This window comes from Equus przewalskii, chromosome 3 (genome assembly GCF_037783145.1).
Source record: "Equus przewalskii isolate Varuska chromosome 3, EquPr2, whole genome shotgun sequence".
NCBI classification, from domain to species: Eukaryota; Metazoa; Chordata; class Mammalia; order Perissodactyla; family Equidae; genus Equus; species Equus przewalskii.
The window spans coordinates 29512709-29524985 of NC_091833.1; the positions used below are offsets into that span (position 1 = coordinate 29512709).

At 44.2% G+C, this 12277-nt stretch overlaps 1 protein-coding gene across 5 annotated transcripts in view; it reads left to right on the forward strand.

Moving 5' to 3' along the window:
- Nucleotides 1-12277, forward strand: part of HSD17B2 (hydroxysteroid 17-beta dehydrogenase 2) — a 62800-nt gene that overhangs the window by 33950 nt on the left and 16573 nt on the right. For all 5 annotated transcript variants that reach the window (XM_008531072.2, XM_008531074.2, XM_070612381.1 and 2 more), the window contains 2 exons: nt 1602-1814; nt 7726-7911. In XM_008531072.2, coding sequence (XP_008529294.1) covers nt 1602-1814; nt 7726-7911 — 399 coding nt within the window. The remainder of the gene's footprint in view (nt 1-1601; nt 1815-7725; nt 7912-12277) is intronic.

Genomic DNA, 12277 nt, shown 5'->3' on the forward strand with positions numbered 1-12277 from the left:
GACAGATACTGAGAATTTTGGGTCAAAGGATATGCACATTTAAAATGGATGCAGGTTTTAGTGCTTCACATTTATCAGCAGTGTATGTGAATGCCTGTTTCTCTGTCCTTTTGCCTTCTGATGGTGATCATCCTCTCTTTGGGGTATTAAAAAAACAAAATTCAACTGAGTAAATTTGAAGATCTAACTGACTTTATTTAATGATTCCTGAATCAGGCAGCACCCCGTCTTAGCAGATAGAAAGGAGCTCCAAAGACCTGCAGAAAAGAAAGGGCTGTTATAGGCAGAAAGGGTGTGGAAAAAGGAAGTTTATTAGCAAAGAGTGGATTGTTTCAGGAAAGGTCACCCTCCTATGGGGGTGGAAAGGACCTACGGGCAGATTACCTCCTAGTGCTGACGGGGTAATTCCAGAGCGACTCGTTAAATGCTGCATTCCTGAGAGACACTGAAACTGCAATTAGGGTTGATATTAGGTCTTGGTTTGCTGATGTGGGGCTTAGCACAAGCGACTCCATTTTGGGCCTGTCATTTCTTTTTTTTTAATAGGAGACAGTAACACTTCTGGTCAGATTCTTGGCAAATCTGGTTAGCTTGGAAGTCAGACATCTTTTCTGATTGCTTACATATTGATCCTTGAGCTGATTAACACTGTGCTCTCCGATTTCCTGTATTTTCTGATTTTTAGGGGGATGCCTGACTATAGCCCCCAACTGCTGCCAAGAGAGATCCCTTAAGATTTACAGGAGAGATCACATGACATAGCCAATGTGAAAATGATTTCTCATCTTTAGAGCTGTAGAGATGTGTTAACTGCTACACACTTATTCTGGTATGGCTCAGAGGGCGATTTTATGTTCATGTTGTCCTCATCAGAATTTCAGATATTATCTTTTGTACTTGTGGGGGTAAAACAATTTTTCCAGGGTCCATAATATTCTCAAGAATGGGTTGTGTAAACTCCCATCTCAAATTCTGAGAGGCCTGACACATTTTACATATTATATTATCCTCTATTTTCACAAAGCATTACACTTAGGGCTTTCTATTTGGTTTTGTTGCAGGTTTCTTTCTAGGGTTGATGTCTATTCAACGGTTTGGGAGACGGCCATGGCTAGGGAAAAAGTTTTGAGGAGGTGAGAAGTGCAGGTGGCTATGAGCCTTCATCTTTCATGGTCCAGAAGGATCTGGCTCCTGGGGGCAGCCTCTGTTATCACCCTGTGTCTGCTTTGAAGCGGGACATTTTGTTACATCTCTAAAAAGCAAAAGCAACTCCAAAGTATTAGTTTGTAATGAATATTTTATGGAGTGAAGAAGGTTACAGCAAATACAGCAGAGATTAATAAAAAAATTTCCATTAGATGTCTTAGTTTGCCCTCCTAAGTTCTTTGGCCTCCAGCCACTCCTGGACCATCCCCCCATCACAGTTTCTCCTTCCACTTATGCCCCCACCCCAAATTCTACCTCACTTCCCTGTCTGTTTTTTTAATGCAGAGAAAGTTATCTGTTTTGGTTTCTCTGCCCATTTTCCCACTTAGCAAATAAAGAAAATTCTCCTGCCACTTTGGTCTGAGTCCACTTTGTATTATCTTGACCCCTTGCAGGTAGCGATTCTGGGATTGGCCATGCTTTGTCTAAGCATCTGGATGAGCTGGGCTTCACAGTATTTGCCGGAGTTCTGGATGCAAAGGGATCAGGAGCGGAGGAATTACGAAGAAGCTGCTCCAAGCGCCTGTCTGTGCTCCAGTTGGACATCACTGACCCGCAGCAGATCAAAGACGCCTACAGCAAAGTCCTGGAGAAGGTGCAGAACAGAGGTACCACCTTCAGTTACCCTTGCCCTCGATTGCTCTCCACCCCCCTTGCAAATGCCCCACTCCGGTTCCACCCTCCACCCACTGCCCTCTAACCCATTCTGGCTGCCAGCTGCACGTCAAGACTCATGTACTGAGTACCTGAGACATGCTGGGCCTCTCGTAGACAGGAAGACTTTAGCAATGAGTCATCTGTCTTCACAGAACTTACAGAATTCATCTCATTCCCTCCGACATCTGCTCAGTCACTCTCCCATTAATTACCGCCCCCGTCCCCTCCTCACATCTTTCCCCCTACCAACATGAACATGTGTTAGACTTTAAAAATATAACTTTGTAATCACTGCCCTCCCTCAGCCGCTGCCCTTTCTCTTCTGTTTCCTTCATGGCCGAGCTCTTTGGAACTCTATCACCCTCTGTTTTTAATTCTCATCAGGCCTCCCTAACAGGTCTGGCCAGGCTAATTGGTATTATCCTAAACACCAAGCTCTTAACTTCTCTGCAGTGTTTAAACATGTCGATCACCTCCTCTGCCTCGGCATTGGGGTCTTCAGCCCCCTCTTGACTTCCTAGTTCTCCAATCAATCTTTTTGCTTCTCCTGTATGAGCCTCTTCCTCTGTCCTCTGCATAAATGTGAATGTTACTGAGGGCTCCATCCCCCAAATGCCCACTCCAACTTTCCTGGGCTATATACTCTTCTCTCCCTACACCAGGAATTTTCACCAGGACGGCTACGTAATGCGGGGGGCCCAATGCAAAATGAAAATTACATGGGGTCGCTTATTTTAACAATGATTAAGACTTTGCAATGGTGCCAGCAGAGAATTAAACCAAGCATGAGACCCTTCAGAAGCACCGGGTCCCGTGTGACTGCACAGGTTGCACACCCATGATACCCACTCATCCTGGGCACCACTCCCCCAACCAATTAAATCAGTATCTACATATAGTAACTCAGCTAATCCTTCAACAAGGAGGCTGATGCTGTTGCTCTCTTTTTACTGGGAGTGTCATCTGTAAGGAAGATCCTTCTTGAGGGTCCCAGATAGCAGTATATTTTAAAGCTCCCCAGGGGATGCCAGTGCTATGCCAGAGTTGAGAAACACTGAGATTTAAGCCAGTAACTTCCAAATCTGTATCACCAACCTAGCCCTCTTCTCAACATCCAGACCTGTATGTATATAGAATTGTCTGCCAGACATCCCACCTCAATGTCAAAAACTGACCTCATTATCATTTCCCCTGCTGCCAGGCTGCAAATCAGTTTTCCCTCCTGCATCCATGGCTCAGACACTGGCACTGCTTCCTAACCAGTTATTCAAGTCAGCAACCTGGGGGTCACTTAGACCCCTACCTTGCCCTTGATCCCTGCACCCTATTGGTCCTGAGTCCTGTCACTTCTACCTTAGACAGTTATCATCCCAGCCCCTGCCTACCATCTCCAGGCAGCTGTGGCCACATCTCTTACCTGGGCTACCGCGATGGCCTCCTTGCAACCTGGGTTTCCTTCCCCATTGCTTTCCAAGGGGAGAGTAATGTTTTCAACGTGCACGTCTCACAATGTCATCTGACTCCTAAAAACTCTTTGATATACAGAGCCCCCACGTCTTGGCTTCCTCCCATGAGCCGGGCTTATGGTAGGTATTTTGCTTTGTTTCATTGAATGGCTCAGTGGCTCTCTACCTGCCACCAAATAAAATCCAAATGCCTTAACAAGGATTAGAAGGCCTTTCAAGATAATGGCCCCTGCCACGCCCTTGGTCTGCAATACCTGCAGGTCCACTCAGTAAAATCTGAATGGTTTCCATAATAGAAGGTGTTGGTTCACATCTTTGCACATCCAGCTTCCTCTTACCAAAATTTCCCTCTTGGCTCCACTCCTTTTCTCTAAGACTCTTGCCTTTGTCCACCTGTGGACTCTACTCCCATAGGAGACCTGGCTCAAATATAGCATCTCTTGTATGATCAACCTGATAATCCAGGTGGCATTATTCACTTCCTCTTCCGGAACTCCCTCATTACACCTTGCACACGCCCATATTACTGCATTATTTTAAGTATCTGTCCATCTCCCACTCCTCACCACTAAGTTCCTTGAGAACAAAAACCATGTTTCCATCATCATTCTTTCAGGTGCAAGTGACACAACCCAATTCAAAATTGCTAAAGCATAAAAGAAATGTATTTACTTATATAATTGAAAAGACTGGTTAGCTTTAGGCATGTCTAAATCCAGGCACTCAAGCAATGTCGTTAGGACCCAGTCTTTATTTATGTATTTTTTTTTGGTGAGGAAGATTGGCCCTGAGCTAACATCTGTTGCCCATCTTCCTTTATTTTGTATGTGGGTTGTCACCACAGCATGACTTGATGAATGGGGTATAGGTCCACGCCCAGGAGCCAAACCCACATACCCTGGGGGGCTGAAGTGGAGCATGCGAACTTAACCACCACACCACCTGCTGGCCCTTGGAGGCCTCAGGCACTTCCTGCTTACATCCTCTTTAAAGCTGACACTCCCAGCAAAAACAGAGTAATGCTACCTGCTCCATTTGGTAGTTAAACAGTAGTTATACAGAGAACACCTCGAAGAACCCCTGGCATGAGGCAAGTGTTCAGTACAGACTCCTATTTTCCATTCATTCAACGTTAAGCACAGTCCCCGGCATATAGTAAATCCTTAATAAACATCTGATAAATAGGATGAGGGAAACATAGATGGTTGGTTATTGGGAATTAATTTTTAGCAAGTTTAGCAATGTGTGGTCATTTTCTAGAATGACAGTTTTCGTGGGCTGATCTTTTGCTATCTGATAGGGTTGAGCTTGTCCCTCTTATAAGCTTGACTTTACCATGTCTTATTCAAGGAGATATTCAATACAGACCCCTGTAGTGAGGCCTGGAGGGGCACTATCGACTATATTGAAGGGTAAAGCAGTGGGTTCTAGATATGGAAATACCACACTAATGTCTAGGGAGAAAGGAGGGTGTCAAGGGCAGTTTCCAGGGTGTCAGTCCCTGCTGTTTTGGGGCCCTGCCTTCTGGAGAGAAGTCCTCTTCTGGGACAGGATTTCTAATACCCCTTCTGCCTGCTCTCCTCACAGTCTCTTTCAACTTCAGCCTCTCAAGTCAGAGAGAATGTGGAGCTGTGGGACAGGGCAGTTTGAAGTCACCAGGAAGGATGTTTGCTAAAGAATCGTCTAGGACCAGTAGAGAAACCAGAAAACCTCAGCTCCTGTCAGAAGGCCAGCAACTGTGCTGTGTTCCCACACAGCATATTATTAAATTAGTATTAATGTATTAATTAATGTTAATTATTTAAAAACTATTAAGGCCTATAGGTATAACGTGCTATTGGTCAGCTTGGAATTCTGTGACAGGAGTTGGCAAATTCTGGCTTTCCCTGTTTTTTTTTTTAAACATTTTATTTTGAAATAATTGTAGATTCACAGGAAGTTGCAAAAGAATGTAGAGAGATCCTGTGCACTCTTCGCCAAGCTTTCCTCAATGGCAGCATCTTGCAGAACTGTGGTACAAGATCGAAACCAGGAAAGTGGCATTAGTATAATCCACAGGCTTTATTTAGGTTCCATTAGCTATACTTGCATACGTGTGTGTGTGTGTTGCTCTGCAATTTTCTGACAAGTGTAGCTTTGTGCAAAAATCACCACAATCAAGATACAGAACTGTTCCATCACCACCAGGCTCTCTCATGCTGTCTTTTTAGAGCCATAGTCTCAGCCCATGACAATCACTATTCTGTTCTCTCTCTCTTTAACTTTGTCATTTAAAGAATATTAGGTAGATCTGCCACCTATTTTTGTACAGCCTGTGAGCTAAGGATGGTTTTTACAGTTTTAAATGGTTAAAAGAAATCAGAAGACTATTTTTTGACATATGAAAATTATGTGAAATTCAAATGTCGGTGTCCATAAATCAAGTTTTATTGGAGCACAGCCACTCCCACTGATTTACAGATAGTCTGTGGCTGTTCTCACACTATAATGATAGAGTTGAGACAGTACGACCTGCAATGCTAGGAAATTTACTCTCTGGCCTTTTATAGAAAACGTGTGCCGGCCCCTGTTCTAGGGCATTCTCAAGCTGCCATCTCCATGTTCACTGGTCAAGGTGTGCATCAGGCTGAGTGAATTATAACCATCATTTGAAGGTGCTAGTGGAGGCATCTTCTCCAGCCATCACCATCCTCATAATAGCTGTTGAGTTCTTACTGCATGCCAGGCATCATCTCATTTAAGGCTCGCAATCATTATTGTGTGTAAATGTCGGACCACCAACTCAGGTATGCAAGAAATGTAGCTTTATTTTCTGTAACTCAACTCAATTTCTATTTTGAGCCATCTTTCTGTCCTATGGCAAAAACCATGTCAGTCATTTTGAGCTTCACTTCATTTCCCCGGGGTAGCATCTAAATTCCTGGGGATGGGACGTTTTTGCCTTCGATCATCAATGCTTCGTGCTGCCCCTGCTGAGATGTCCGATGCTCTGTGGGGTCCTTGTGCAGGTTGGCTGCTGCCTACCTCCTTGATGCCATCAGAAAGACGTTGTTAGGGCTGATGCCTCCTGCCATTTCCCTGCCTCTGCTAGCACTGAGACTCATTCTGTTCCTGGACATACTACAGGTTCTCACACCTGAGGGTGCCTCAGGATCTCCCGGAGGGCACGTTCTATCACAGATGCTGAGCTTCAGTAACAATTTCTGATCACAGTTTCTGGCCCAGCAGGTCTGAGGTGGGGTTCCAGAATTTGCATTTCTAACAAGTTCCCAGTTGACGCTGATGCTGCTGTTTCTGGACCACACCTTGAGAATCACTGTCCTAAATCATGCTGAGGCTTGGGGAACTCAGAGAATCTGTTTCCGGTCTGTCTAGCTAAACACACTTTAGATCCTGTCACCTCTGTTTCTCCCAGGTAAAGAGGACCCAGGTTACTAACCTCTGCTCCAGATCCTCCTCCCCCAAAACATCTGGAGGTTTTGTAGTACCTCTTTCCTCCCATTTAGGGTACTGGTTCCCAAGCTTGGTTGTACATTGAATCACCCGGGGAATGTTAAAAACCACTAATGCCAAGGTCCCCTCTCTCCCCTACCCTCAGTTTCTGGTTTAATTGGCTGGAATGTGGCCTGGGCATTGGGGCTTTTAAAGAGCCCCCCAGGTGATCGTAATGTGCAGTCCAGGCTGAATACCACCACGTGTGGACTGTGGTTCTCCAAGAGTGATCCAGACCTGCAGCCTCAGCATCTCCTGGGAACTTGTTAGAAATGCAGATTCTCAGGTCCCACCCCAGGCCACGCCCCCCCACCCCCGCAAACAGATTCTCTGCAGGTAGGGCCCACCCACCTGTGTTAGAACAAGCCCTCCTGGTGATTCAGTCAAGAGGGTCAGGCTAAGTGGGGAAGAAAATAGGGCTCAGGGACTCTGCAGTTTCCTTAGCTCTTGGCACTGCTGCCCTTGTCTTCCTGTTTCCCTGGACTAGGGAAACTTTTCTAGTCTAGGGAAAAGGGAAGACAGGCTCCTATATCATCCTGCGTTGTCCTAAAGATGTTATACTGTCTCTACAGAAACATGAGGTAGATTCTTATTACCTCCCCTTGCTGTCATACCTCCCCAGATAGAGCAAATACCTAGCTTCTTGGATATAGGAGACGGCTTTGAGGCAAAAGAAAACACCTCCAAAAAACCATTGCTTAATATTTCACACATTTACTCTCCACACAACTCCCCAAGGTGGTTGGTTTTAGGTTATTCAAGGAGACTGAGGTGCGAGAGTTTACGTGATCAGTCTAGATCTTAAATCTCCAAGGAGCCCTTCTGACTCCAGAGCTTGCAGTGTTAAAAATCCTCCTGCTCTCCACTCTCGCCTATCCTCAAGGCTGTTCCTTTCTGTTCTCAGGACTGTGGGCTGTGGTCAACAATGCTGGGATCATTTGCTTCCCAGCCGAGGGGGAGCTCATCCCCATGACCCACTACAAACGATGCATGGCTGTGAACTTCTTTGGGGCAGTGGAAGTCACGAAGGCATTTTTGCCTCTTCTTAGGAGATCCAAAGGGAGGCTGGTGAGCATCAGCAGCATGGCAGGTGAGTTAACTTTTCTCCAAGAGGCCGTGCAGTGCCCATCGTGCAAGACATGGCTCGCTGCGTTCTTTGTGGGATGAACAAGAAAGCAGGACACGCTCATGCAGCGCTGGGTCAGGATTAGTCACATTGTATGTTTACTTTTGATCTTAACACAATCAAACCTTTCTCTCCTTTCAAATCCTTTCAGGTACAAACTCTTACCTACTTTCTAAAGCATGTGTTCATTACTGGGGATTTGGGGATTCATACCTTCACAATGTGACTGCCAACGCACAAGCTTCCCAGATTTGGACGGGAAATCCCACATACAGTTAATGTCAACATTGCAAGTAACCTGTTTTCAGTTTTCCCTAAGTTCAGCACACTGTGTTTTTCTCTGCAAGATGAGTAGGCACATATCTTCACTCTGTTGGAACTGTCAGAGTCTCATGTCTTGGTTGGCTGCCTACTAGTGTTTTCCACACAATCCTTCGCATCGTTTTGCAATCTCAAGGATATTGGGTCAGGGTGTGACATTTGATGACTCATCTCTCTCCATTTCAAAGAAGAGAGAGTCAACAAATTGAGTCAAGGGTTTAACAATCTCCCTTCCTGTAAACAATGCCCACCTATGTGATATCACACCCTTTCTTCTAGGACAGACATTTTCAAATTGGGGCTCCTCAGAGCTTTACTCAGCTTTGGGTAGCGTCCATTGGGTTGTCTTTTGGGACACTGCATGGGTGAGAGGGAAGCCAAAGGGGTGGGCTCTGGCCTCCAAGATCCTGCCTTTAAATAGAGGAATATAACTCTTCACTGTTTGACAATTGGTTCCAGGTAACACTTTTTTTTTTTTTAAATAAAGGGTCCAACCACTTATTTTTGTTGTTGTTGTTTGTTTCTTTGTTTTTTGGGGAGAGGTTCTTTGTATTTCCTAGACAATTATTTTCGTCCATCATATTCCCTTTCCCGGCCTTGACTCAGTGACTTCCTTGAATTTAACTGCTATGTGAGTGTGTCATTAGAGTCGTTGATTGGCTGAGGAAGAAGAAAGAAGGAGGGAAAAAAGGGAGGAAGGAGGAGGAGATGGGAAGAGAGAAGTCTAAGGTGATTAAGAGCAATGAGTATTATATTTTAACTTATATGGTATCCTGAAGTATTTCCAATTTCTTGCTACCTTGCTGAAGCAAACAAATTCTGAGAAAACGCATTTGCAATATTTCACCCTTATCTTTCTTCTGAGAGTAGCCTTTCCATATTTTCCCTCTGTGGAAGCCTCACCTTTCTCAGTTCCCTGGCAGAGTCTGGTACTTCTGGAAAAGCCTCACATGCTCCTTGCCTCACTCATTCAACAAATATTTACTGAAATGACTGACTGCTGTCTTCTCCTTGACACGCTGACAAGGAGTTTTTTCTCTTTTCTTTCTTTGTTCTCAACTTTGAGTAGCTCATTCATTTATACGGTTTTACTTTCCTTATCACTAATATGCCTACTATCCGCTGTAGGCCCAGTGTCTGGCATGTATTAGAAGCTCAATTAATAAATGAAGAAATGCAAATGTGCAAATGGCTGAAAAATGGATGAATGAATGGGTAAGCGAAGAATTGACAATACAGAGGATGCCCATTCATACTTCTTCATCTTGGCCTCTACAGCTTTTTCCAAGCCAAGATTTTGTACTCTCTTGTCATGTATTTCCACTGGGGGGAAACCGTGAGTGTTAAAATAAATCACACATCTCACTCCTATTCCCACCCCTGGATGTGCAAATTCTTCACATCCAGCCTTACTATTTCCATTTCATTATCTTACCATCATCAGTAAGTCAACACATCTGAAACCAAACTTATTATCAGCAACTCAAAGCTTGCTCTCCTGACTTCTTTCTCTTCTTGTCCTGGTCCTTTGAGTTTCAGAGCTTTGAGCTTTCTTAGGTTTGTTTCTCTCTGTGCCTGGCTCTCCTTTCTCCCACCTTGTCAGTCACCTAGACATGGGGAGTCTTCCTTCATCACATGCAGCTTGGAATCCTTATGTCCCAGAGAAACTCTAGAAACAAGTTCATTTATAGGATTCAGAAACACCCAAGGTATTTTATGAAGTTGTTAAAGCAGTAGCCAGAAATCAGAACAGATGGGAAGCACATGCACTTGACAGGGCAAGTGTTTGTAAGAAGACAGGAACAAAACTCTTATATGATGCTTATAGTTTCCCTCATTGATGAGGAGTAGAGGAATTCAGCAGAAAACAAAATGAGGAAATCTCTAACACTTGCTGATGAGAGTTTGGCAAAACATTGGAAAAGATTTTGAGCAGAGGATAAGAAGCTAGACTGTAATACAAGGATCAGAAAAGTCAACGCATGTGTAAAAGACAATACATAATCAATCAATCCACAGAAATTAACATCCAACATGATGCCAACTTGATGATGTGTCTCTTGGCAAAGTTAACATAATAACAGTTTTGGAAAACGTGCTTATCTGGGAGTTCATCTCTGGTATTTTTTTCATTTTGAAGCAGGGGGCATGGAGAGAGAGACAAGGCAGTTAGTCACTAAGAAGTGTTCTCCAAAAGGAGCTCGTGGTTGCCTTGACCCATCAAGTTGTCTTGAGCCAGACACCTCTGCCACCCTCTGCATGACAAGAATTTCAGTGGTGTTGATTTATCATGGAAGTTTGCATCAGCCAGCAGAAGCTGAGCTGGAATCAATAACTCTGTTTCAGTTCTCCATTGCTGCAGAGCAAATATCCCCAGAGAAAGTGTCTCAGCGTGCTGTGAGTAGGCAGCTGGTCTGGCAGACAGAATAGTGGTCCCCCAAATACATGCATGTTCTAACCCCTGGACCCTGAAATATGTGACCTTACCTGACAAAAGGGACTCTGCAGATGTGATCGAGTCAAGGATCTTGAGATGCAGAGATTATCCTGGACTATCTAGGTGGTCTGAGGCGATTACACACGTCTTTACAAGAGGGAGGCAGGAGGGTCAGAGTCAAAGAAAGACTGGAAGATAGAGGAAGGGGCCATGAACCAAGGAATGCAGGTGGCTTCTAGAAGCTGGAAAAGTCAGGGAAACTGATTCTGCCTTAGAGATTCCAGAAGGAATACAGCCCTGCTGATACCATGATTTTAGCCCAGCTAGAGCTCTGACCTTCAAAACTATAAGATAATAAATTTATATTGTTTAAGCCACATGGTGGTGGTAAATTGTCATAGCAGCAATAGAAAAGTAATACACCTGGGTTGACCTGAATATTGGGTCAAATGCCTCTGGGCCCATCTCAGTTTCTTTAAAGGTCAATGGATGATGTATCTACCCTTCTTTCCTGCCTCCTTCCCACCCTCCCCACCCCCCCCCCAAAAAAAACCCAACTTTGGGGGCTGGCCTCCCCTTCTAATACCCAATCTTGGCTCTCTATATCAAGGCTCACTCTGCCCCAGGCCTTGGTCCAAGCACTCCTGGAGGACATCTTTTGGTAGTTTTAGCTACCAGACAGATATTCTTCTTAGTGAGACATCAATTCTGTTTTATTTTTTTTTTAATTTCAACTATATTTGGCCAATGTGTTCAATTCCAGTATTATGGTAGAAATGCCTGAGAAACTGTCGACATTTGATTCAGCTCGAGCAACACGGCACCAATTCCTGCTGCAGTGATGAGTGCATGTTTTTCAATCCCGATTGGGCTCTTTCTATGGGTCAAACATAATTATCTCTGATTAACAACTTATCACATGTGCCTAATTTCCTAGTTCAAACATTTTCCTTTTCTGCAAACTCTAACACCCATTCCTTCCACCCTTACGCTTTTATGCTTCCCTTATGCTTCCACCCTATGTGCACAGCCTTTTCTCCTCATCCTTCATACCATGTTGAATCAACACTTAGCACTTGACTACACGCCCGAAAAGCAAAGCCGACTTCAGAAAGCACAGATTTTATTAAGGACTTTGTGCAAAGATAGAAGAGAGGGTTATATCCCCAAAGACCCAATTTAATGAAAATCCCTTCTAGATGCTTCTTTTCTCCTTCCAAAAGTCTTCAGTTGCCAGCTACCTCTCCTCTGGGCAGCTGCCACTCCTTCTTCCCCTCCTAACTGGCTCCAAAATCTTTCCTCATTCATCTTTTTAAGGTTCATCCATGTTGTGGCATGTATCAGAACTCCATTCCTTTTTAAAGCTGAGTCAAATTCCACTGTATGGATATACCACGTTGTTTATCCATTCATCAGTGGATGGACATTGGGTTGTTTCCACTTTTTGGCTATTATGAATAATACTGCTATGAACATTCACGTACAAGTTTTTGTGTGCACACTGTAAATTCTATGTAAGAGTTAGCTATAACTATCACTTCCTGTGTCCTTGGGTAAGTCATGTAAGCTCTC